A 27,771-nucleotide genomic window follows, 5' to 3' on the forward strand; every position below is an offset into this window, starting at 1 on the left:
CTGAACAATAAATATGTGGCCTTACACTTTAGAGTAGCTAAACCGCTGGAAGCAGCAGCAGCTTCCTCCTGTGCTAGCCATTAAATCCCACAAGGTTGGGAGCTATTTTTTATTTATTTATTGAAGGCAAGATTAGCGTCCTGAACATCTTCCAAAAAAACGGCTGAAAACGCGGTGGGAAGTGGTCGAGCAACCATGAGCTGAACGCAACTCCGGAGGCATTTGCCAAGGCGATGGGTGGCTGGAGGAGAGGGATTCCTTCACGCGGGAGACTTTTCAGCACCCTGGACAGCAGTGGGAGCGGAGTTCTAGTCTGCCTTCCCCCGGATCAGCTGTTACACTGCGATGCCAAGGCCTTTGCTGAGATGGACCGTGCACAGGGACTGGTTTCGGCATTGCTGGGATCGGATAGGGGACAGCCCAGCAGATCTGCAAGCCATGGGGCGGCTGGCGGGAGCTAATGGCTCCCACCCAGGCAGCTTCCTTTCTGGGGTGATTTCCCGCCCCCCACCCCCGCCAGTGCTGAATCAGCATCCTCCGGTGCAGCGGGCACCTCTCCCGGGAGGCGCCAGGGGATGATTGCATCACTCTGAGGTTGTCAGTGGAGCCACCCCCTCCCCGCCTGTGCAGACAGCCCGGCTCTGAGCTCACCAGTTCCGGTCACGTTGCTGTGTGTTTACGCCTTAGCGGGCTGGAAGCTGCGCTCCCCGGGAGCCAGGGGCCTGCAGCTTGCAACCCCCGTCCTCTGCGCTGGGGGGGAGCCGGGCTCCGCTCTGCCATGGAGACTGCAACTTCGGAGGCAGGGCGCCAGGGAAATCTGGAGGAGATCTAGGGCAGGAGGGAGAGAGGGGCTGTGAGGGGTGCAGTGTCCCCTATCTGAGGATTTGGGGGGGGGTTGGGGATGCGAGTGAACGCTTGGAGGTTGCACTAGCTTTTCTAAGCTTTGTCCTTGTTCAGCAGCTGTGCAACACCTCCCTGGATGACACCCTGCAACTGCCAGCACCTTCTCCTGTCACCTCCTCTTTCCTCTCAGGTAAGAGAAATAATGGGCATGTTGTGGGGGGAGGGGTTAGCAGGGGAGATCTGGAGGAGGGGGCTGAGGTGAGACACAGAAAACCAGGGAGGGCATGATTGCATGGGGATTCCCGGTGTTAATGAGTGTCCTTAGCTGAGCGGGACTGAGATCCTGAGCAGCTTTAGAACTGATGATCAGGACGCAGCACAGGATGATTTTGTGTGATGCTCAGATCCATGCTCTCCTTTAGAATAGGCTGTGGGTTGGGGGAGCACCTTTAGTGCCTGGTTAAACTCAGAAAAGAAATTAAAGTCTAAAATCTAATGGGTTCAGAGCCTGTTCAGTGACCCTAACACTAACTTGTCTAATTCAAACCATGCTCTGAGTCCCCACAGGGCCCATTTCACTGAGGCTGGGATGGTGCAAGGTGCGCAGGGGGTGGGTGGTGAACCCCAGCTGTTTGATGGCTCTGATATCCCAGCTAATGCTAAGTTATTAAAAGCCTTTATAAACCCCCTTTCTCTCCACCCCACCTGAGAGCATTCCCTTGTGCTCTCTAGCTAATGAAGGGCTTTAAGGTGGTTCCAAGCTGCAGTCCTTTCCTGCAGGAATCAGACAGCTAGCACAAATTTAGCTTTTCTAGGGCTAACATCTCCCCAGAGGATATGCAGTCGGGTTTTAGACCTACAGCAGCAAAGGGGGCTTGTGTAACCCAGGGGAACTTTTCCGCCTGGAGGCCTTCTTGGTGCAGTGTTAGAAGTTGCCTAGCCCCTGGCAGAGGGGCTGATGGCTCTTTCTTCCTGGAACTGCTGGTGAAGATAACGGTTTCAGAAGTGCATGAGACTCTGCAATTGCTGGTGAAAATAGGTAGAGTCCATGAGTTTCACCACTGAATTCAGTGAGTGCACGATCAGGCCAAAGGAATCACTTCTTATGATCTCTGCACAGTACTGATTGTGGCCCAAATTCTGCTCCCAGCAATGCTAACTTGAACCTAGAGTAATTCCAGTGAAGCCCAAGAGAACAGAAGTTGGCCTTGTGTGTTTAACTTATGCAGTGAAATAAAAGACATCAGCAGTCGGCTGTTACTCAGGCAGGAATGTTTAAATAATTGATAGGAAACAGCTTTTTCATTCACATTTACCCTGATGTAAGCTTTAAATAAAATACAAGTGATAATAAGACTAGCGAATAGGAATCTTTAGGTGAAATCCTGGCACCATTAAAGTCAATGAAGGTTTTGCCATTGACAGCACTGGGGGTGGGGGTGTGTGCCCGGATTTTGCCTCCCGTTTCTGGTCCTAGCTTTGCCACGGCCTCTGGGACCCTGGGAACTCACTAAACCTCCCTGTCCTTAACTTTCCCCAAAAGGAAAAAGATTAAGCCTCACAATATCAGTGCAAAGTATTATATAAAATGTTCTGAGATCTTCAAATCAAAGGTGCTGTAGATGTATATAATATATCAGTAATTATGCTGGGGAGTGTGTGTGTTATTTTAGGAAAATGCAGTGGGAGAGATTAGGGAACTAACGTCTGAAAGATCTGGCCCCTTGAGTAAATCCCCTGACTGCTAAACTAGCTAGCTTAGCATTTATGAGGATACAATTTACATGAGTAAAGGTTGGGCCTTAGTAGTGTATTGAACCTTGGTCTGCATACACAAATACCAAACACATTTTATATGCACACACACACACACACACACACACACACACACACACACACACACACACACACTAGAAATGCATGATCAGAAATTAAATCTTTTCCTTTGGTTTAGCCAGCGTTTTGGTATTCAGTATAATGTTAGCCTGAAAGCATCATCTTAGGCTGCATCTACACTATGAGCCAGGAGTGTGATTTCCCTGCTTGTGTACACATAGTCATGCTAGTTCTCATCAAGCTCACAGGAGTATAAACAGTTTAGCCGCGCTGAGTACAGACCTACTTAAGCTCTGCCTCTGCTGCTGCCGTGGCTAGACTGCTCTTTATACTTGAGCTAGAGCAAGTGTGTGTACATAAGCAGGAGAATCGCACCTCTAGCTCATGTAGACTTAGTCTTAGACGAGCTGACTATACAATAAGAGCCATCCATTAGTAGATTAGAAACTGCACTGATCATTCCATCTATTTTTCAAACACTGATTGAATTACTTTAACTATTATTAATTAGTATTACAGTAGCAGATACAGATCAGGGCCCCATTGTGCAAGGTACTGCATGTGCCTACAGTAAGAGACAGTGCCTGCCCCCAAGAGTTTACAGTTTCAAGTGATAAGACAGAGGGTGAAAGAGAGGAAGTATCACCACCATTTTACAGATGAGGAAATGAGAGAGAGATTAAGTGACTTGTCCAAGGTCACACAGGGAGTCTGTGGCCAAGCTGGAAACTGAACCCACACCTCCAGAGACCCAGTCCAATGCCTTAACCATGAGACCAAACTAAAATGAACTGATCCTCTTTTCCAGGGGTTCTCAAACTGGGGGTTGACACCTCTCAAAGGGTCATGAGCTTATTATGTGGGTGTCACGAGCTGGTCAGCCTCCACCCGCAACATTTACAATAGTGTTTAATATTTTTTAAAAATGTTTAATTTATAAGGGGGGGTCATACCCAGAGGCTTGCTGTGTGAAAGGGGTCATCAAAACAGAGTTTGAGAACCACTGCTCTTTTCTAGTTGGTTTATTTTAGTGTGGCATATTTCACCAGCACAAATCCTCTGCTTACCTAAAGAACCTGTGCAGTATGAACTCCCTCCAGGTCAGGCATGTTGGTGGAGTAGTGTATAGCATGAGTTGCAACAGACAAACTTTCTCCGCATGGCTCTACCAATGTCTCTCAGCACTGCCTAGGAAGGATCATTTCTAGGGGCGAGAGTAGTGTGAATTCTCCATGCCCATTGAAACCTTGGTCCTGCTGCTGAGACTGCCAACAAGCATGCTAATGAGTGTCAACTCAGGAGCGTTTTTACATAAAGCTTTGAAAAGCCAAAAGTGCAAAATATTGACATTTAATCAATAAAAGTGTTAATGTGGAGCCTATGGGGCCAGATTCTCACTGATACTAAGGGCCTGTTCCACCTACTCTTAGGTCCCTTCTAAGCTGCCAGTTTGATGAGAATCTGGCTTTACTAGTCCAAAGGGAACTGGACAGACCACACTCATTTCACGAGGCTACTGAACAGCTACCCAATGGTCTGACCTTTAAATCATTGCCCACATGAGCTGGATCTGAATTTGGAACACTGATGTGAAAGATTCTACTTCTTTCCCCTCTTCAAAAATCCTTCCTTGTCTTCATTAGTATGCTGCCCAGTGCTCTAGATGCCTCCTCCTTTAGGAGCAGGATGATGGAAGGAAAGGTTGCTCTTTTACGAGTATAATCCATATAAACTGAAACCCAGTTCCTAGATCTGCATGCATTGGAAGGGATGACCATGACATATCTGCTTCATCTATTATTTAAACTTAAAAAATAAAAAGCGCCTAGGTTTCAAAAAACATGGCTTTATAAAAGCACCTCTTTTGGAGGAATAAAAAGCACATCACCTTCTAATGATCCCTCCTACCAAGCTGACCAACAATAGGGAGTATGGAATGTTCTGGCCACAGTTTTCAAGCTTGAGTGCCTAATGTCTGGTAACTAAAGTCATCTTTAGGCACCTAACCCATCAGGTTTATTTTCAGAGGCCTTGAGCACGCACTCCTATTGACCGCAATATGAACTGCAGGTGCTCAGTATCCCAGAAATTCAGGCCACTTTCAGTTAACCCTCACAATCATTGTGTGTTATAAGTAAGGATTAACCTCATTTTATCTTTGGGGGCACTGAAGTACATAAATGGCCAGATTTTGAAAGGTATTTAGATACCTAAAGAAGCAGAGGCTATGAAAAGCCCCTAGTGGGATTTTCAGAAGTATCAAGAGCACCAGATCCTCAAAAGGTATTTACACTTCTAACTCACACTGAAATCAATGTGAGTTAGGCATACTGGCACTTTTGAAAATCCCACCAGACTCCTAGCTGCACATTCAGGTGCCTAAATACCTTTCAAAATCTAGGCCTATGCCTTGCCCAGGGCCATCCAATGAGTCAGTGGAGATGCCAGAGTATCCCAATGTCCACGCTTAGTTGCTAATGCAAAGTAACATTTTTGAAGGTGCCTAAGTCCCTAAGGCCCATTTGAAAATGGCACTTGGGCACATTTTGAAGTTTTACCCATGACCAAGAAGAAGTGTGCACGAATACCAATACTATCTTCTCAAATGGCTTGTGTAGATTTGAACCATTCCCCATGTATCAGAAGAGATATTAAAACACTAAAGGGTACAAAACTTCAGGTGGGGAGGACCCAGTTTTGTTTTTTCATTGATAAGAAATGTCTCAAGAAGGCCCTAATCCTGCTCCCACTGAAGCCAATAGCAAAACTCCCAATGACCAGTGCTGAAGGATCAGACACTATGTAAACTGGACACCTTTGACTTCGTCCACACAGAACAGACAGACAGCAACTTATCCAGAGAAATTGCCAGCCCAAGATCTAAGCACCACTTAAGATCTATTTAAGCCTTCAAAACGGGTGAATTTCACCAATTATGAGCTACTTAACTGAGAAGAGAGGAGTAGTGTTTACATGTTACCAAAATGGAAGCCGGCTAGAAAGGAGGCTAGAAAGGAGATATCAAATCAGAAACCCAGGAGGTGCAAAACATTTCCCCAAACCAAGGAGAAATAACAGTTTTTCTTGGATTTTTATTCCAAAATTTTGCTACAACTGTAACTCCCTACATAACTCATTAGATCTCACCTGGAAAGGCAACTGTGTTTCTACTGCACATATTTTCACAATGGAGAACCTAGTTCCATTTTTCCTGTCTGAAAATGTGCAGATATTTCAGTGCAATATTACATTAAAGAGCCACAATATGGGCTTGTTTTCTACTCAAATATTAGGACTAAGAATTTCACAGGAGCATTAGAGGAGTGAGGCATACACCTTTCATTGACTGGTATTTGGGTACTCAGTGGTTATTTTCAAAAGATGCCTAGTGATGCAGATAGGTGCTTTTGAAAAACCTCATGGAGCTGTCTAGGCAGCTAACTCCCCTTGATTTCAATAGGAATTGGCACCTAACTTACTTAAGCACTTTTGAAAATTCAACTAGGCGCCCAACTGCATCTTTAGACACCTAAATAATCTGGCTGAATGCCTATCTCCTTAACTTAAAGCAGAGAATCTTGGAGAAAATGGAGTTTTGCCTGTGAGAGGGGATCAGGTCCATTTCTGTACTATTTTAAAAAGGAAAGTAAGATAGGTCCAACCTAGAGATATTAAATTTTAATTGAACAAAGTGGCATGCATGATTAATGACTAAAGGCCCAATCTTGCAAAGGGATCTGTGTACAAATGCTATTATACCTTTACAAACCTGCCTGGTTCCCTCTGCAGGACTGATGCCCAAAAATTCATAGCCGTAACAAGAACCCTGCCTGGGCCACTAACTTAAGCAGCAAAGTTTATGTTGTATTCCAAATAGTCAGCATGAGGACTTTATCTACTAGTAATAAATCTGTTCAGAATTCTTCAGTTTAGTTGGGATCAGGCTCCTGCCTGGGGTTTAAAAATGGTTGATTTAAAAAAAAAATCCTTTGCAGACATTTGCCTGCCAATAAATCAAAGATTTTGCACTTAATTAACATGTACATTGAACCAATAGTGAGGGGGACTTTCAGAGATTAAGACCTGAAGAGACCATTGTGATCATTCAATCAAGCCCAGTAGCTGGGGTTGAATCAGAGCACATATTTTAGAAAGGCATCTGGTCTCAATGTAAAGACTTCAAGTGATAGAGAAGTGTTGGACCAAGACTGTACAAGAGTCCTTGCTTCTCTTCCTAACTCTGCCAAGATTGCCTGTGTGACCACAAGCGAGTCATGTAGGGACTGAGCCACTGCCCACTGAGGTGGCCTTCTGTTGACTTTGACGGGCATTGGATCCAGCTCTTGGTACCCGATTTTCATAGCTACTATATACTCGCCACCTCAATGGTGAGTCAATGAGAAAGCAGCACTGGTGCTCAGCATCTCCGAAGATCAGACCCTTAACCTCTCTGTGCCTCAGCACTCCTATAGAAAACAGGGATATAGGTATGTACCTAACCCCCTGCCCCCAAAGGTGGCTATGAGTTTGTTAGTGTTTGTGAAGCAGTCCAGGGTCCTCAAAGTAAAGTGCTTTGAGATAATTGAATGGAAGATGCTACAGAAGGGCAAAACATGATCAGCTGTTCCTTGGCCAACAGGAAAAAAATACTTTACATCAGGAATTACCTGTGCTAGTTCCCCCATCTTGCAACATGGCATGGCAGTTAAATCTTGTGAATTGACAATTCACCTATATTCATTGAACTAAATGCTCAATGAATTGTCACTCTCTCTACAGTAAAGGCAAAGAGAAAAAAGAAAGGAGACAATCATTCACTGAGCATCAGATTTAAAAATTCTTAAGCAATCCAGGTAGGTTAATGGATGGGCAGATTTACTGTTTTGCAGTGGCAGTCAGCCAGAGGGTTCCAATAATATAAACAAGTACTGAGCAGGTTATAAACGTTATCAGAACGGGGAGATTGAATTACAGCCTTTATAATGGTTATTGGCCCTTACGTTGTTACTCATAACATATAAAAGCACAATAAATAGAAGGGGAACAGAAGATTCATATCTTTAAAATGAAAACATTTGAAGAGTGGGTTTAGAGCTTGTGAAAGGTGACAGAGTGGCAGCCCTGAGAAACTCTCATGCCACACTGAGCTATCCCCATATCATTGCATTTCAACTCTGGTCTGACCCTAACCCTAACCTCCTCCTCTACCAGCTAATGCAGATGATGACTCAATAGAGCTTGTCCACCTCTGGCTCCTCTGCTGTCTGCCCGTTGTGACAGCAGCATGACTGTGCCTTCTTATCAATGATGCCATGGTGTTCCAATGAACTAAGTGCCTGTCGTGTCAACACAATCAACACAGCAATTTCACACATGCACACCACACACCCTGGTGATACAGCAGCTCCCTAAAACTTAGAAGTTGTGAAGAAGTCCAGCTCTAAGGCCTCTGTTCAGCAAAGCACTGAAGCATGTGCCTGGAGCAGGTGAGTAGTCCTACTGAAGTCAAGCACATGCTTAAGGGGGAGATTTCCAAAAGTTCAAATAGGAGTTGGGCACCTTTCTGTCTTGGGAAATCTCTCTGAGTGCTTTGCTGCATCAGTGCCTATAAGAACTAGGTCAGCCACTGTGCCAGTCAGTCAAAGGAGCACGATACATCTTCCAATATTTAATGGTTTAAATGCCATAGATCTTGTTTCTAACTTCATATTGGTGTTGTACCAGTGTAACTGGCAACAAAAATGATTAGGGGGCTGGAACACATGACTTATGATCAGAGGCTGAGGGAACTGGGATTGTTTAGCCTGCAGAAGAGAAGAATGGGGGGAGGGGAGCTGATAGCTGCTTTCAACTACCTGAAAGGGGGTTCCCTAGAGGATGGATCTACACTGTTCTCAGTGGTACCTGGTGACAGAACAAGGAGTAATGGTCTCAAGTTGCAGTGGGGGAGATTTAGGTTGGATATTTGAGTGAAAAAGTTTTTCACTCAGAGCAGGGGTGGCTCCAGGCCCCAGCACACCAAGTGTGTGCTTGGGGCGGCATGCCGCGGGGGGCGCTCTGCTGGTCGCCGAGAGGGCGGAAGGTGGCTCCAGTGGACGTCCCACAGGCGTGCCTGCGGAGGATCCGCTGGTCCCACGGCTCTGGCGGCTGGAAGTCCACCAAAGCCGCGGGACCAGCGGATCCTCCGCAGGCACGCCTGTGGGAGGTCCACCAGAGCTGCCTGCCGCCCTCCCGGTGACCGGCAGAGCGCCCCCACGGCATGCTGCTCTGCTTGGGGCGGCGAAGTGTTTAGAGCTGCCCCTGACTCAGAGTGGTGAAGCACTGGAATGGGTTACCTAGGGAGGTGGTGGAATCTCCTTCCTTAGAGGTTTTTAAGGTCAGGCTTGACAAAGCCCTGGCAGCGATGATTTAGTTGGGAATTGGTCCTGCTTTGAGCAGGGGGTTGGACTGGATGACCTCCTGAGGTTCCTTCCAACCCTGATAGTCTATGAACTGCATTTAGTTTAATAATTAATAAATACTTCGCTCTTATGTAGGGCTTTTCAATCAGTAGATCTCAAAGCACTTTATCCCCATGTTACACATGGGGAAACTGAGGCATGGCTCTGATGTGACTCACCCAAGGATACCCAGCAGTGGAGTCAGTAGTAGAACCCAGGCCTCCGGAGGTCCCCCCACCCCATCTGTTCCCCTGACTTCATTGGAATTATTCCTCATTTACACTGGGGTAATCAGTGGAGTGTGTTCAGGCTTCTAATGGACTTGGAGCAAAGATTGCAGTCCTTACTCAGGTAAAATTCCAGCTGTATCTATACTAGAGGTCAGAGAACCATATCACTGGAAGCTAGAGCTAGTTAGAAAGTGGTGATAGTGTCCATTAAAATTTTTGAAAAAAGCAAAACCAGGCTCCTTGATTTAATGTTTACTGAGGAAATATCACAGAGGGGTTTTAATTCATTCTCTCCCCCCAGGCGGGGTGGGGAAGCTATGTTCAAGTGGAAAATAGCTTTAATGGAAAAATTTTCAACCAATTCTAGTAAAGACATTTAATGTAGACAGGACAATGTCACTTGAAAATAAGTACACATATCTACAGTGTTAAGTGCTCTGTCCAGCCTAGTGACAGATGTTTCCAGAGCTGTGATTCCCACAGCTTCCCTTGAGAAACCCTGTTAAAAAATCTGGATACATTTCACTTTTATGAATTTCCTGATATTCACTTTAGGGCAAATTGTGATCTTGGTTACATCTCCATAAATCTAGAGGCAGTGGAATTAGTCTAGATTAATACCAGGTTAAGAGAGAGCAGAATTTGTCCTTTGCTGCAATAGGATTTGCATTTGCATAGTCTCTGATGCCTGGACAATAGAGCCAGGAAAACGGAGAATTTATGGGCAAATGCATTATAATCACAGAAGCCATTAAAAATGATTCCACAGCTACTGTAACAAACACACAGCCATAAATAAAATATCCCCCTAGCATTCAATGAGCACTTATTAGATATCTACAAGATAGCAAATAAAAAGAATTGCTAGCTCAGCTGAAATTGTTGTGTGCCATCATCATGCCATGCTTTCAGCTTTGCACATTATTTTAGTTAGAAGTGATCAACGGTAAGATGGTTAAGAATGGGTCACAGTTTGATGATCTATTAACATCCAGCTGCTAGTGCCATATTTTGAATGGGATGAAAATGCTAGTGATATTTTTGTTCCCAGCCTAAATATTCTGAAATGGGATGGATTTACCAGAGAAAACTAACGAACAAGACTAAGAAGTTATATTGCTTCCACACAGAAAAATAGGAATAATTGGGAAGTCAAACTTATATAGACCTGGATTTTATTAGATTTGGAAAAAATGCTAGAATTTAAAGACTGGATTGAGATTTGGAAGACATGCCTTTCTGGGGGAGTCAGGAACCCCTTGACACCTTTACATGGGCTATCCAGACCTGCAGGGGTAACTAGGCAAAGGAGTATTTGTGCTTGATGCTAATTTACATTATCACTCCTTATGTAAAGGGACCTTAAAGCAGGTATAAATTATACTTTCCAGCATTGCATAAAGTGGCCTTAATACAAGTGTGGATCTGGTCTTTTCAATCTATTTGTGTTTACAAATCTCATGATCTTCTGAAGCTTCCATGAATGGTTCAATCTAGATGGTGGAAACATGAGAAGACCAGAAGTCTTGTTATTTTGCATTCATAAACGGCTCCCAGTGGAGGCCAATGGAAAACTACAACTACCAAGATAAGCTACGTGCAGGTTTATCCAAATTCCCTCTTGTTGGTGTTTTGAAGAATCCAGATACACAATTCTAATCTCAGCTATACTGCCAAGGCAAATCTGGAGTGAGCCCATGGATTTCAGTGGAATGATCAGAACAGAGATCCTGGTTTTTACTCTTCTTGGACTGCAACAATGAGTAATTTCAATTCAATGCCCTCATCAGCACATAAGAAAAGAGAATATTAATTGTGACTCATGACTTTAAGCAACTGAACACAGCATCAGGCAGCATCACAGATTTGGTGCACCCCCGTTTCAGTCCTTGTTGACAAATATGTAAAAATAAAGCATTCCGTGTTGGTTAGCCCAACTTTGCTCCCATACCATCAAGCAGAGTTAAGCCAACCACCAGTAAGCAATCGTGAAAGTCCCAGCCCAAATGCCTCACTGTTCAGAAGGTTCCTTGGCAGCTTTGCTCATGAGGATGATCAGCATCATTTTGTGTATATTTAAAAGGAGATGAAATCGACAAACCTGTCTTCAGCTGGTGTAAATTGGCATAGCTCCATTTTAAATAGCTAATACAGAGCTCTTGGCAGGGGTGAAAGTAACTTAAAGGACTTACTGGTATGCCCATGTCCTGAACAGGGGGCGTGACCTCTTCTGGTTGAGGCATGGCCTTTAAATACCCAGGCCCTTTAAATCACCCCCAGAGCTACTAGCTGCAGAGGCAGCTGGGAGCCCCGGGGAGATTTAAAAGGACCTGGGACTCCAGCCACTGCTATTGCAGCGAAGCTCCAGGACCTTTAAATTGCCACCAGAGACCTGTCACTGCTACCCCAGGGCTCTGGCAGCCGGGCTCAGGAGGAGATTTAAAGGACCTGGGGCTCTGGCGGCTGCAGGGAGCCCCGGGCCCTTTAAATTCACCAGCCTGGGGAAGCCGGTCCGGTCCAGCATGGCGTACTGGCTCTAGCCAGTACACTGTACCGGCTTACTTTCACCTTTGGCTCTTGGGGAAGCAAAGGATAGTTCAAAGGAGTGGAAACACACTGGGATCAGCAGAGGAGTGAGACTGGGACAAAGTCCACACCTCTCTTCCTAAAAAGCACAGAAAGCTATCAGCACTAACACTGCACAGTGGAGGTAGAGCCAAGGACGTGTCTTTCTGGGAAGTGAGTTTTACAGGTTCCTCCCTGAGTCATCTGCAGAAAATGTCTGTTACTGCCACATCTGCGGAGCCTTCACCGTTTTGCTCATGCTGCAGGAGCTCAGCTTTTAGCTCTAGAGGTGCCCCTTCCCCCTGAGGCCCATTCAATCCCCAGTAGGTCAGCCAAGATAGCAGCCATCACGTAAGAAAGCCCAAAACACCTTCTGCTCCATGCCAGTGGATGGTATGGTCTTAGCCATCAAAAAACAAAACAATCCTTAAGTCTAAAAAAAAAAATATATATATATATATATATATATATATATATATATATATATATATATCTTACTGAGAAGGCAAGATATCTAGTAGTTAGAGCAAGGTCTGAATGTCAGGACTTCCCAGCCATATGATAAGTCAGACAAGTCACTAACCTCTGTGGTGGAGTTCCCTCATCTATAAATTGGGTCTAAAGCCACCTAGCCAGGGGTGGCATGACTGCATCAATGAATATCTGTAAAGTTCAATGAGATCCATGGAGGAAAAGTGCTACACAATGCAAAGTATTAGACAAGTCCACTCTAGTACCTGGGTATCAACAAGTGATCACAACAGTAGCACATGTAAATATGGCAAAAAAAATTGCTGCTATTCGTTTAGCTTTAGTGCCTGATTTTGGAAGTCCTGATTTTTAGGCTTTCAAATATTTAAGAGGTTTTGGCAACAGAAAGTATTGAAACTGGTGTTTTCCAAGGCTTATTACAGTAATCAAGCTTATTTGATGGGGGGGGGGAAATGCCACCAAATTAAGTTAAAATGCACAAAAGTAAAACTCTGTGGGCTGTAAGCATAATCTAAAGCATTGGCTTATGTTGAAACTGGCAAAGGAAATCAGATGTGGAGGAAAAAAGAAATGGGAATAGCTTCTAAATGACAGCATGATGCTGGCAGAATCTTCCAAAGGATGGAATGCAAGCACAAATCAACATGGTTTGCTACAGATAAAATTGTTTTCCCCACCCTCTGGGTTTTATGCATGGAATAAGGATGGCTGCCGTATCCACATGTGATGGTGTTTCAAGATTACAGATTTTGAGGTTTATTTTTATCTGCTGTGCAGCGGCACAGGTAGGCAGGCTAATGCAGCACCGTTACAGAAGAAATTAACATGTAGCGATGAACTCCCTAACCTCCAGGAGCTCAGCCTCTGGGAAACAGACTTGACATAACCACTTGTCCGTCATGTGAATTACCAGCAAAGACTGTTCTTCCTCTATAAGAGAGCATAAATCTCCTTGCCACATAATACTGATTGGGTGAGACAGAGCATGTTGTATTTTTCATGCATTCCAAGTATGTGGCTTGTCAAATGATAACTGATGGGCCAAATTCACCCTGGTGTAACTCCAGTCAGGGTGAATTTGTCCCAGATGCAACTCCACTCAGCAATGAATCTGGCTCCAGGGTATCTGCTTTTAAAGCCTAACTGTAAGATGTATGGGAAAGGAAATCCACCGCAGCATTTTCTGCAAATAATTGCTGCTGCCGTTTCTGAAATTGAACAAGTTCAGGCCAGGGCAATACTAGGAGACCTCCAAGGAAAACCTAGGAGCTGCAAGTAGGCGGCATGTGATTCAGTAAGTGATACTCCGTCCCCCACACTCCCCCCAGTCCTGAACCAGTGCTCCATCATAATGTTAGGGGGGTGGGGAGGTTCGAGACCACAATGCTTTTGGACTTGCCTTCTTTGAAATAAAACCAACTTCCTAACTTACTTTTGGTCTTTAGGAAACACATGACAGTTTTGGAAAGAGAAGGGGTGTTAGCCACAAATTCTGATACAGTTATATCCTTCATAGCTAAAATCTGATTCTGGTGCCATGGCCTGACTTGTTTTTAAATGTCCCAAGCACTGGAGTTTCCCCTGCTTCTCTCAAACTATTTCAGAGAATTAATCCATATCACTGCTGTGCTTCTGGTAGAAGTTGCTTCACCTTAGGCCCCAGCCTTACTGAAAGGCTCACACAATCAAAGTATTCACAAGCACTCTGGTTCTAGGAGGGACAAAGAAGTGAATTCACAAAAGACATTTTATTTCTTTAAGAGGTCAGGATGTCCTAGAGATGGGACTGAGCTCAGAATCCAGAAACAAATCCCTCTCCAAAGTTTGGTGTCTGGATTTGGGTCAAGACGCTATTACAGATCATAGGGACCAGCTACGGAATTTGGATCCAGATCAGAGCCTAGCTTCCAACCTAGGGGATGCAGATCTGAGCTTGGTTTCAAGCCTCTCTCTAAATGAGAGAGAGGAAATTCACTGTAGAGTGCTCTGTATTAACCTCTCCACTGGAGACGTATATAGTAAAATAGAGACCATTTTTATCTTTCACTGGGGACTGCTTTTAAGAATCAGTGTAGGAGCTTCCCTATACTGAGGGCCAAATTCTGCTCTCAGTTATGCTGGTTGAAATTTCAGTCAGTGGAGTTGCTCCAGTTTATATCAGTAACAGAGCATAATTTGACTAAACGTGTTATTCCTTAACAGTTCTTCCACCATCATATATAATATTTTATACACATGCACACTAACACATTAAGGTTGCAAAGTCAACACTCAAAAAATTAGACAATGTCTAATTAGTCTCCTTGTGCTTATGCATTATGATGCAGTCTTTAAACACATGATCACCTACTATTTTTTGCACTGGACCCCTGCCTCATTCAGTGTCTGACTTGCAGAATTGTCAAGTACTCTGAGTTGCAAACGAAATCAATGGGAGCTGTCCTTTGAACATATGAAGTGCTATCTAATGCTATGTATACTTAAAAAAAAAAAAAGTCAGGTGCAGGGTATCTAAAGTCAGACAGAAAACTTGCTGATACTTTTGACCTTATTCCCATTTTACAGATGGGAAATGGAGGCATGAAGATAATACCACCCGGCACCTCCCAGGGTGTTGTGAAAATGAAGTCATTAATGTTTGATGCACTGATACTATAGTGAGGAAAGCCATTAAAACAAACCTAGGAGGAAATGCATAATTCTGTCTTCAGAGCCAGGTTTGAATAATTGGCAGTAAGTAAGGAACGTATGCCCCATGCAATAGCGAGGGGCAAACAAGTTTTGAATAGCTGCTCTTTCAGTGATCAAACATTCTGTGCCCTGAATGGAAAAAGATAAAAATGTAAGACTAATGAAAGCCTGTGTAAAAAGGCATATGCACAAAGGTTCTGAATTAAGGTTGCACAGGCCTTTCAATGCAATTCTAGCAGTTCCTAGCTTTTTACTACTTGACTTTGCAGTCTTAATATTTGTATGTATGAGAGAGAAATGTCCTAGTTTCTAAAAAGTAAAATTAAAAAACATCTGTCATCAATCTGACATCAGTTGACATCCACATGGGTCATCAGGCCTAGGTTGCCTGCTCTGTCTCAGACCCCATGTGTGACCCTAGGAAAGCAGCTTAATCTGTGCCCCATATACACAAGAGGGATGATAAAACTTCTCTGTCCAATCCATTAATCTGAGGCACTGTAGCAATGGGAGTCATACAAGTAAAAAGCCCTGGTGAAATCTAGGTAAAGAGACTCAGAGGAGTCCCGAATGTGTATGAAGAGAAAGGAAAGACTGGGGTTCAGCTGCTCGTAATATATCTCAAGCAGCATTAGATTCCCCTTTTAAATGTCTCTTGTAAAAGCCGCAGGAATAATTTTCACCTCTCCAGCTGAATCACAAGTATAGTACACAGCTGCATGTCTGATCATGAACCATTTACTCCCTCCAGGCTTGGACTGTTAATTTTGTTGCGATGGAGACTTTGTCCCTGGAGCACCAGATCCAGAGTGTGCAGCGACATATCGCCTTCCTGAAGAAGGAACAGATGGAACTGCTCCATGATCTGCACCTAGAGATCCTCCGACTGCAAAAGCACTGCACAGGTGAGTTCTTGGTGTCATGACTAGCCTCTTCCCTATGTAGATCTTCCCATAGAACAGGGACAACACACATGAAAGCCACATACACTTTGAAATGTGACACTCTCCCTGTACGGTGTACAGGAATTGAGTAGTTATCCCTTTAAATAGTTGTGAACCCTCTTGTGGAGCTCACTGTGTTCTAGGTTTTAAAAATCAACCAGAGCAGCGTATACGCATAAGTAGGCCCTGTATGTTTCTGTAGGTTCAGCAACGTGGTTATGTGGGCCCTACCGTGCCTGTGTGATTTCTTCGTGTGATTATTGCTGTGGAAAGGGGAAATGGATTCCAAGCAGGAATTTGTGAACTTCTTAAAGGAGAAGGTGGCACACGCAGGCTTAGAAGCCATTGAACAAGGAGAATAAATGTGTCATACTATAATCACCCAATGATAATGCAAGATCCAAAATCCACAACCCACAAAGCAGGGAAGTTCCCATCCATTTCACAACCCAGAACCAAACTCCACAGCTGGCCCATATGTCTACCAACCAAGAAAGCCTTGCAGCCTTTCAAGAAATGCTTCTTTTCATTAACTGTTTTGATGGACAGAAGGTTAAATGCTGCTTTGCAGTCTCCAGGCTAAATTGTCTAAGCAAGCCAAGGACACAAACGGGATCCTAAGAGGGGCTAAGGCTACACCACACCACCTGTTCAGGCAAATGAGACCTACCAAGGTTGTAGCTCCTGGTCTGCTTCTGCTGTGAACACTCCCTGCTGTGAGCCAGTGACTTGGGAGTGGGTGAAGCCAAGAGGCTGGGGAGTGAATGGAGCTTTTGCTCTGCATCTGCTGCTTATTGGCCAGATGCAAGGGAGGGGTGGGGGGGGAAGCAGCACTTTGCAAGGACTGGAGTAACTTGTTCCTCTCCATGTTCCGAGGGAGAAGCATTTCCCACACTGCAGCCAAAAAGGTAAAATGTCCAGCTCAGACAGACATGCCCACACCGGCTCTGATGAGCTAGTGCACTAAAAATAGCAGCATAGCCACAGCTAGCTGAAACCTGAGGTACATACTCACAGTGTCTAGCCCTGCCTGCTGCCCATGCGGCTGCAGTTACGCTGTTATTTTTAGTGTGCTAGCTGAATCCAAGCTTGCCCATGTAGCTGAGCTGGAAATTACAGCTGTAGCCTGTGCATCACAGCTGTAGCCTGTGCATCACCTCTTGCTTAAGGCAAAAATCTAGTCCTTAACTGGCTGCTGGGAATCCAATGCTGTCCTCTTTACGCACAGTACCACTGCAGACAATGGGATGGTTCATGGAGTAAGATACTCAATAGACTCCGAAGGGGAGCGGGGGCAGAGGTGCCTAAGCTCAGGGGTGGCTATAGCTTTTTAGCCGCCCCAAGCATGGCAGTCAGGCAGCCTTCGGTGGCTTGCCTGCGGGAGATCCCACAGCTTTGGTGTACCTGCCGAACTGCTGCCGAATCCACGGGACCGGCGGGCCTCCCGCAGGCAAGCCGCCAAAGGCTGCCTCACTGCTTCCTTTGTATGGACCAGCAAGGCACCCCCCGCAGCTTGCCACCCCAGGCATGCGCTTGGAGTGCTGGTGCCTGGAGCCGCTGCTGCCTAAGCTTGGGCTCCAGCCTGCTGTTTTAGAGCCCCTCAGCCCGAGCCCTTTGAGCTTGAATCAATCAGCAGACATGGGCCAACCCTGGGTGTTTTATTGCAGTGTAGACATACCCTGAATGTCCTTAATCCTGAATACTCACACTGTTGGCACAGTTCTCATTTTACCAACATGGTCCTACAATCCTAACCTGACATACGATGATCCTGCCGAATCCGATTTGAATAGCAACCACTAAAAAGCTTCTCTCCCAGTGTGGGTGACAAAATGCTACCTTGGCTGAGATACATGCTGGAGACTATGGGCATGTTTTACTCTGACACTGAGCTGGCAGAGTGCAAGATAAAACAGGTGCTTGTGCTTATAATCCATCATTATAAAGCTACCCTTTGGTTTAATTCTACAGTAGTTCACAATGCACTTCTTGAGAGGGAATTAGCTTTTGCAACCTGTTCAGCCACTACTCTGCGTTTGACTCATTATTGCTTTATCTATACTGCAGCAATTCACTGTTGGGGTGGGGCGGGGGTGCATGAAGATGATCTTGCCACTTCCTCCACTGATCTGTGCCTTCAGAGGTATTTTGCCTCTTGTTTATCGATTAAGATGTAAAAATAGTTCATTCTTTCTCCAGCACGCATAAGGACAGGAAAAAGGCTGGGCTTCATTGATAACAATAGGGATGAGATCATACCAAAAGTCTCCTTCAGAGCTACAGGAAATGTGGTCTTTTTTTTTCTTTTTGCAGTGAGGAAATATGAAATTGATTCTCTGACCCCCACCTCAATCCAGAGCAGCTCAATAACATGCAGCATCAGCAGCCCTCTTGTTTTGCTGCTTTATGACCGAGATGCTAGATGGGTGCTAAAGCTAGCAGCATAAATATATTGGGTTTCCCCTACCTTGCTCATCTGAAAAATCTTTCCTTGGCATGAATTTTTAAACAAGGCATCACCGTACAAGCTGCAGCTTTTTTCTGCTGCAAAGCAACCTCCCACCATTTCCACAAGATTCAGAGTTTTTGTGGCCTGGGAAATTTTGTTTAAATGATACAATTGTGCAAGTGACACAAAGGAAGAGCTAGCTTTTAAATGCTAGACCAAGGGGTAATCATGTTGTAAAAGCAGTTTCAGATTAATACCTAGCTTTTATGTAGTATTACTCTTCATTAGATCTAGTCTGAACTCCTGCTTTAACACAAGGCAAAGACTCATACCCAGTATCTTCTGCTCTAGGCCAGAAGATCTATGAGCTATAATAGGAAACAAATCATTAAGGATCTCATCACTTAAATATATTGTAGGGGGCAATCCAAATCTGACAAGGGAGTGGAGTAAATAGTGATGGGGCCTTGATCTTCGATTAGATTTCCTAGGTTCTAACAAGAAACTAAGGCAATCTCTGATTTTATCATCATTCATGAATGCAGCATGAGTTCCAAACATGGAGAAGTTATAGGACACCTGAAGCATCCATAGATTTGGGGGTTTCAGAAGCCATGCCTAGGGAGCGTCAGACTTGCAGTGTTTAGGAACCCCACAGGGCAGATGTCGGAAGATAAAACTTTTGCAGATCTTAGGCACTGCACAGGAGAGGAGGCATGGCCAAGGAGCTTATCTCCAGCTCTGCAAATCTTAGACATGAAGATTGAAGCTAAGGTGCTGAGTGGGCGGTAGGACCACAGCTTTAGCATGTGCTAACTGGGGAGCCACATGAACCTTCTGTGAACCTGGGGAGTTGTGTGAACCAGAGTTTGGGAAAGTGAGGTTCACTTTAAAATCCTGTCCTTGCCCCTGGCAGAAGATGGGCAGGTCCGGACAGATATTTGCTCTTCATAAAGCCTCTCCAGATGAAGGCAAATGATTCACTTAACTCCCTCCCATTGCTGAAATTTGTTCTAACTTGTACAGTATCTTTCATCAATAATTCAGCAATGACTAATAACTCATTGTCTTCCAGCTCTTCTCTCTCTCACTGACTCCAAGGAAACAAAAGATAAGTCTGCAGTGACAAAATCATCTATTTTCTCCATCCCTTTCATACTTTTGCTGTTCCATTTTTTTTTTAAAACTAGACCCAAATGCAGCTCTTCCAGCCATGAGAGGAAATAAATTTCTTGTGCATAAATCAGGTTTGGAGGCTTTGAAATGCCCATGGGCATCAATGACCCCATTACAAGCTTGGACATTATAGATCATTTCTTCCCAACCATGTCTAAGGATAGTACCATTTTACCAGGTGGTCAGCTGATGTAAATCAGTAGTGCGCCATTGGCTCCAGAGCTAGGCTGATTTTTGCTAGCTGAGGTGCCATAAGACTTTTATGCCACTGATACCAGTCATCTATCCTGTGTCCGACATCTTAATGTCGGAGTGCCTCTCAAAGTCATAGATGCATACACAAGATCTGTGTAAAAGAGGTCCAGTGTAGGCAGAAGCAATGCAAGATCTCCCATACCAGTCACCTGGTCCTGGATGTGTCCATGAGCAATTTAACCCTTGATTTCTTTGATGAGGTTTCCAATATTGAGGACCATTGATAAGGCTAGTTTTAGTGAAGAGGATACCTGGCCACTGGGAACTAGCCTGAAACAGTATTTTATGTCAGATACAACATCAAACAGCAGCAACTTTTGGTGGTGCTCATTCAGGGCTGGATCTGATGTCATATTTCAATGATGTCCTTTATCTTTCAGTATGAGGCGAGCACTGGGGAGAACCATATGGCATTGTGTCTGTTCTAAAAGGAACTTTTTGCTACTTTAGCAAATTCTCCCATTTCCCAGCATTACCTTTTGGAAGAGCTGGTTTGTCTGAATCCTAACTTCTCAGATTCCAGAGGAATTCTGGACACAGGTCGCTGTAAGCAGAGAGCTCCAACAGTAATATATGCACCATTTTCCTATTTGCTTGTCATTTCTGACAACAAGCCTCTCACCCGAAAAAGCTTTTCATTCAGATATTGACAAAATGTTGCAACAGGGTTACTAATAATGACTCATCAGGAAAAAAATCCTTAAAAACCACTGTGCTGCCTCCTCCAGTGAAGTAATGGATCCGAGATCAGCAGGAGCCCTTTGTACAACCTGTCAACTGCGCTGCAGATTAAGTAGCAGCTTCCGTCCCCTGAAGCCTTTCCTGATGCCCATAAATCTATTGAGCACCTTCCACATGTAACCACAGTATGAGATATGCCTGCATGACAACCACCATGTGCCAATAGGCAACCTCAAGTGTACCACAGGATGATTCATTCTGGATCATCCACCTTCCCAGCAGCATGCTCTCCCCACCCAAAGCATCCAGGCAAGTCAGTGGATTCCAGGAACCTCAGTTCACCTTTTCACAGCTTTAACCAGTAAAACTTTGGAAAGAAAAGAGTGTAAGTTCACAAAAGACTCCATGATTTCTGGCATGGGAGCAAAGTTAAGCAGTGAGCTAAAGGCATGTAAAGTCTGCTGAGTATTTGACTGGAGGTCATAAATTACAACTGGTTAATGGCATTCACAGCAGTCAAAGTGAGATTCCTGGGTAGCAGTTTACCAGATAGAGTTATCCTTCCAATGGGGAGGAGGAAGAGGAGACTCAAATGGAAGAATTTCAATCCTTGGCACCCTGGCCAGCAAATTCAGCTGACATCCTACTTTGCCATTAGCATTGTTTCGATGACATGGGATGGGGGAGGGGAGAGCATCTTTACTAAATATTGCAGCCAAAACCATTTCAGATGAACCACATTCCCCGGGTGAGTTCAGAAGTTTCCCCCACATACACAGCCTCCACTGTTTACAGTACCAGGTTTTACAGGAAGAGAAATGCTGTTAACAGCTCTGCAGTGATTCATTTATTGAAATGACAGAAAACGTGGCTTCCCTCCCCACCCCCATTTTCGTTTGTGCAGCATAAACACATCCGAAATAGAAATGGATTTGTTCTGACTATTTTCCCCTCTCTCCCGGTCCTTCTCCAGTAACTAGAAGGGAAACTTAAATCTTTTGGCAGTAAATTCGTGTGATCTGCTAGCTCCTCTGAACAGAGGGCTACGTAAGGGAGAGCAAGTAGGAAGCATGAGGTGGCAGCTTAAGGGATTAGCCATGGAATCAGGCACTGACCGTAGGAAATCTTCTTTCAGATTTCCTAAGTGACTAGTGATTTCTGGATCTCCTTATCTTTTGGGTTCCCAGTTTGAGCCACCTTAAAGATTTTCAGGGGGAGAATGCTCAGCACTTTCTGGAAACCAGCCCACTTCTTAAAGTGTCTCCAGTTGCCCCTCTCTGCCCCCCCCAAATTGACACCCAAATATCACTAGCCATTTCTGGCCTTGAGTTTTATTCTCTGTTCTAGAATGCGACCTTGAGCAAGGCATTTCGCCTCACTGGACGACAGCCACTGAAACCCTGCTGGGCTTGAGTCAGACCTCCTGCTCATTCTACATGGATGCAACACCACTAGGCCTGATTCTCCATTGCCCTTCACCTTGTGCCATCATTTATACCACTCCACTGTGAGTGTAAAGGGCTCCCATGGTGATGTGGTGTTTTACACTCACTTTTCACTGGTGTACGTGAGTGCACAAGGCCCATCGCCCTCAGTGGAGTAACTGCTGGTTTGCACCAGTCCGAGTGCAGAATCGGGCCCCATATTTCTGAAATGACAGTATCTAAGAAATATTTCCCCTGACTTCCCCCTTCTAGGGTCTTAACCCTTCTACAACACATGCCTCAATAAGACAAAAGCAGCACCCTTCCTTGAGAATAAGAGGCAATATTGACAGGCAGAGGTTGGATTCCATGTTGGATGGATTCTTGTTTGACAATCTGTCTGCAGAAGAGAAGAGTGAGGGAGGATTTGATAGCAGCCTTCAACTACCTGAAAGGGGGTTCCAAAGAGGATGAAGCTCAGCTGTTCTCAGTGGTGGCAGATGACAGAACAAGGAGCAATAGTCTCAAGTTGCAGTGGAGGAGGCCTAGGGTGGCTATTAGGAAAGACTATTTCACTAGAAGGGTGGTGAAGCACTGGAATGGGTTACCTAGGGAGGTGGTGGAATCTCCTTCCTTAGAGGTTTAAGGCCCGGCTTGACAAAGCCCTGGCTGGGACGATTTAGTGGGTGTTGGTCCTGGGTTAGCAGAGGGTTGGACTAGATGACCTCCTGAGGTCTCTTCCAACCCTGATCTTCTATGATTGTCTTGAGAAATGGCAACGTATAGACAGAGGCCTCACCAGTGGCTGCTTGCACTGAGCAAGCTGAAATACAACAGTGAATTGCTCAGAACTTTCCCCTTCAAATTCAGCGCTGTCAGGAAGGATCAGTGCTAAGGAGCAAAAGGGTGTTCGTTTCCCTTTGACAGCCACAGGGAGGGACCAGCCCAAGCTTCCCAAACTAGCCAGGTGACACAGTTGGATGTAGCAAGGTGGCAATTGTGTAGTGTAAAGGCAGTTTACTCAAGCCAGGGGATTCTAAGGGCAGCAACCAACACACATTTACAAAGTAGAACATCGTAAAGTGCTCTGCAGTGCAAATGCTTGGAGTTTCTACTGTTAGGTCACTTCGCTCATCTCCCTCCCAGGTCAGGGCTGTTCCTCTGCTCTCAGGTCTGCCGGCTTGGCAGTATGTTGCTAATAACCCATCCTATTTTAAAATTAAATGAAGGAATCCAAGTTAAAGGAGAACCACCAACAGGGAAGGATTTTAGGTTTTTAAAACAGTTGAGGGCCTTCAATGTGGTTGATGTGCTTTAGTTGTAGTTAAAGGCAGTGGTCCATGGCCCTGTTCTCCCAGGAGGGATGAGAAACTGCCACTGAAGTCAGTGCAAGGTACTTGTAGCCTAGGGAGACAGAATTGAGGAGGCACAATTCAGCCTTTTCTCAGAGCCCTCTTTAGCTTTGCCAGAGCAAAGACTGATTAAAGATACTGTGATCTGGTCTGGGGAGAGAGGGAGGGAGATTAGCGCTCTGTGACTTTGCCTCTGTCTCGCGCGTGAATGCTTATCAGTATATAAAAAGCATTTCCAAGACCTGAAGGAAGTTAATGCTGAAGAGAGGGATGGAGGGAGTGTGTTTTAAAGAAAATTTAGGTCACACATTTAAAGACAGCAAGGCGATCAAGGTTCTGCTGCAGCAGATGCCAGCCCTGCTTGGAACACTGCTTTTGCTGGAGAAGGGGAGGGAGCTAAGGCCTGACAGTACATTAGTGGTGCTGCCAACTCTCCTTCCCACAGATACTGTACCACACACGTTGCTTATGCAATGAACTTGCCTTCCATCCGTGCATTGCAAATGAAAAGCCCAGAGCTGGCTCCCTGCTAAATACAGCGGGAGACCATTATAAAGCACAGTGCTCTCCCTACCTCATACCAGACCATCAGTAATTTCACCTTGATAGAAAGTCTATATCTTTGCAGACTCAGAGGGACTAGCAAAGCTAAGGTCTGATCCTGCAGCCTTTACTCACATCAGTAGTATCTCCTCCTATAAAAGCCCTTACTTATGCAGGACACTGCTCTTCCTGTTTTTTTCTCTCTCTCTCTCACATACATAATGGTATGTACGCAGGAGCCAGATTCTAAAAGTCCTTATTCAGATAAGTAAGCCTATTGGTTTCAATGCAGGATCAAGGCCCCTATTATGTATATCAAACGTTGAAACTGAAATTCACCCCGGGCCAGAGAGAGTAGTGTCTTGTTCTAAAAATAGAGCCGCAGGAGACTTTGATGCACTTTTAAATGTCATTTGAAATATCCCTTGTATCCCATTTTAGCTTTAGAAAAATATAGCAGTCGATATTGATTTCCAATGGGACAGAGTGTTGAATGGTTTCCAGAAATTACAGCATGTTCTCCATTACTGGTACAGTCACTACAGATTTATTTTTAAAGACAAAGCACAGAGGCCTTGCGGGGGGCGAATCAAGCCAAGTGATTAGTTTCTGAAGTGTAGCAGTGTCTAGTGTGATGTTCTAGTGGGGAGATTAAAGTCAATATGAAAGAAGATTAACAGAAAAATCTAAAGACAAAGATTAATCATTTAAGTTCAATTTTTGGAAAAAACCCAAAAACTGAATTTTGATGTTACTCCCCCTGCACCTCCCTTAGCTCTCCAGCTGCTTTAGGTTTGGTGGTTGCATGATGATTATCTTGAAAGAATTTGTAAAGGTTTGGGGGTTAAAAGTGAACTATTAATAGATGCAAAAGTCACCCCACCCCTGCCCCCAACGTCCCTAGTAAAATCATGTTAGTAGCCCAAGGCTAGGAAGAAGGAAAGAAATGGGATTCTTGGGTTGAGCAGTCATTTTTTAACACGTATATAAATCATCCCTAAAAGATCTTTGTGTGAGAATGAATGGCCAGTGTAGTTTTTAAACTGAGATTCAGTGAAGTGAGAAGCTGCACATTTGGTCTGGAGTAACTTTAACTGTCTTGGATTGACATTTCCCTATGGTCTCTCACCAAGCAGATTCATCCCCAAGCAATTTGTTTCATGCTGGTTTAAATCTGACCGTATTTAAAAAAAACAAAAAAAAATCCAATGCCTATCCAACTGATAATGTCATCCTAATTCAGAACTGGGACAACGATTTAGGCCCTAATCCTGCAAACACATGCATAACTTCATGCATCCGAGTAGATGCATTGACTTCAATGCAACTACTCACTAGAGCAGGGGTTCCCAAACTTGGTTTGCAGCTTTTTCGGGGTAAGCTCCTAGCGAACCACAAGATGGTTTGTTTACTAGAGTGTCCGCAGGTATGGAAGCTCGCAGCTCGCCGTTCCCAGCCAATGGGAGCTGTGGGAAATAGTGGCCCGGCCTATGCCGCCTCCTGCAGCTCCCATTGGCCGGGAACAGCAAAATGCGGCCACTGGGAGCGGCAGTACCTGTGGACACTCAGGTAAACAAAGTGTCTCACAGCCTGCCAGGGGCTTACCCTGAACAAGCCGCAAAGCAAGTTTGGGAATCCCGGCTGAAACTTGAGTTTCCGTTGGTCAAGAAATTCCAACATTTCAAAGTTTCCTGTTGCCCTGAATTTAAAGATTCAGAATTTCCTGGAAAATGAAAGTTCAAGATTGATATTTCTGAAGCCACCTTACTGCAATGTTTCATTACAATAAGGTCGAAGCAGTCATTTTGATACACACAGACAAGCATGCACAAACAGTCTGGCAGTCAGTCAGTCAGGGAAAAAATTAATTGTGGCTTTTGGATATGAACGAGCAGTAGAATTAGACTTGTCATTTTTACCCTTCTTTCCATCACCGCTTAAGGTCTGTCCTCCATCCCCAGAGAACGCATCCCCTCTGCCCAATGGTCAGAAAGGCATTGAGGGACTCCAGAGGGAAAAGCAGCAAGCCCTCTTTGGATCAGGGAGAGGGCTGCCACCAAACTGATATGGGGCTTTTGAAGTTGCTGCTAGGAAAGCAGAGTTGAGAAGCCTCAGAATGCAGCAAATGAGCATGTGCATGACCATGCACATGGACACATTGATGCAATGTTTTCATTGTGCAGCTCATAAAATTTGCTGTTTTCCTTAAAGCCCCAGCTCTGGAGTTGCACAAAACCCAGAGAATCTCAGCTTTCATTTTAAAAAGATAATTATGGAGAAAAGCTTGAAAATGTGATCTGCAAAGCCTCCAAGACTGGAAAGCGAAGTAAGAGAACCCAGAACGCAGAGTTTTGTAAATCTCATTTTCAAGCCCATCTGATGATGTCAGGGTGGGGATGAGGGGGGTCTGACTCACGAGTTATGTTAAGGATTGATGTCCCGCACAACAGCGACAAGTTTCATTGTTCCTACAAAAACCTCCAGGCATGATGCTGCATGTTCTGGAGCACCATCTACTGGCACTTTACCTAGAGAGCTTCTGGGACAGCATGCACACACAAATATACCCATGTGCAAGCGCACACACCCCTGCACCCAAGCATAACGATGTGTATGCAAACATAGGTATCTATGCATACACAAGCACTCATGCATGAGCATATACGCGTAGAGACATGCATGAGTGCTCCTACATGTTTATATGTACTTGCATTCATACAGCATGTTTTTCCTAGAATATAAAAACTGATCTTTGTTCAACGGCATTTTTCATTCTCCATCTTGCAACGCTCTTTGCTGCTAGCCCGGCCTCCCTATGCAGCCGCCTCTGGGGCTGTCCTGATTACACTGCGACTGAAGACAGAGCTGTGGCGTGACTGCATATAGCACACTCCCTGCACGTCTCCGCTCCCTGCAAACAGCAGGACAAGACCCAGGAGTCACAGTAAGCTGCACTTGATGCTGGCTTTGCTTTTCTTAGTGAGAACACTTAGCTCTGATGCCATGCTTTTTCATGCTTCAAAATGCTCTGCAAAGCATGAACTCCACAGCCCTGTGACGTAGGTATGGCCATCCCTCATTTTGCATGTGGGAGAAACTAAGGCAGAGAGGTTAAGTGACTTTTCCAAGGCTACAGATGGGAGTGCCAGAGCAAGGCTGAGGATTTAGGAGCACCTGGCTCCTTTCCCTGAGCTCAGATCACTAGACCCTCCCTATCCCCCAGTTGCTGTCTCCCAATCTCTGTCTCCCTGACCTACTCCCTGTTACAAGCTGCTAGACACAGGGATTCTGAAGCAGTGCAGAATGCTTGCCATTTCAACCGTAGGCTCTCCTAGCTCAAAACCATTCGGACACAGTGCTGTGTCCAAGTCTAATTCCTGTGCCAGCTTGGGGGCTTAGGTCCTGTGCAGCAAGATTATAGGCTGCCACGTGAACAAGTCTATGGGTTGCCAAGTGTTGGACATTGTATGGTTGGTGCACTTAAGACTGCTCTGCTGTGATGCCACAGCGCTTTTAAGGAACAGAGTGGAGGGTAGCGTGCAGTGGCAAATTAAGGCAGGATGCCTGGGATTTGGGACACCAGATTTCAGGCGGCAGGAGGCCCTGACAAAGAAGTTAGCAAGAGGCAGATCAATAGAACATGCTGTCAGTTGCTCGTCTGCTGAGATGGGGCTGTGTTAGCTGGGATGCTACATTTGGCAGGAAGATCAAGGACTCAGAATCGCAGGAAACCCCAGATCCATTAGATACATCTGGGAGGTAGAATCTGCTTGGGGGTCCTCAAAGTTTTGATGGATCCAGGCCCTTTTAGCTTTAATCCACCCATATGGCACTTTTCCAAGGAGCAGGA

The 27,771-nt window shown here is 44.9% G+C and overlaps 2 protein-coding genes across 2 annotated transcripts in view; one reads left to right on the forward strand and one right to left on the reverse strand.

Moving 5' to 3' along the window:
* Positions 1–27,771, reverse strand: part of RAP1GAP2 (RAP1 GTPase activating protein 2) — a 322,912-nt gene that overhangs the window by 258,946 nt on the left and 36,195 nt on the right. The gene's annotated exons all lie outside the window — the stretch shown is intronic.
* CCDC92B (coiled-coil domain containing 92B) overlaps positions 945–27,771 on the forward strand; it is a 52,181-nt gene continuing 25,354 nt past the window's right edge. The window contains exons 1-2 of the mRNA XM_050929170.1: positions 945–1,033; positions 15,849–16,002. Coding sequence (XP_050785127.1) covers positions 980–1,033; positions 15,849–16,002 — 208 coding nt within the window. The 5' untranslated portion in view covers positions 945–979. The remainder of the gene's footprint in view (positions 1,034–15,848; positions 16,003–27,771) is intronic.

The sequence above is a fragment of the Gopherus flavomarginatus genome, chromosome 19 (genome assembly GCF_025201925.1).
Source record: "Gopherus flavomarginatus isolate rGopFla2 chromosome 19, rGopFla2.mat.asm, whole genome shotgun sequence".
In the NCBI taxonomy this organism is placed as follows: Eukaryota; Metazoa; Chordata; order Testudines; family Testudinidae; genus Gopherus; species Gopherus flavomarginatus.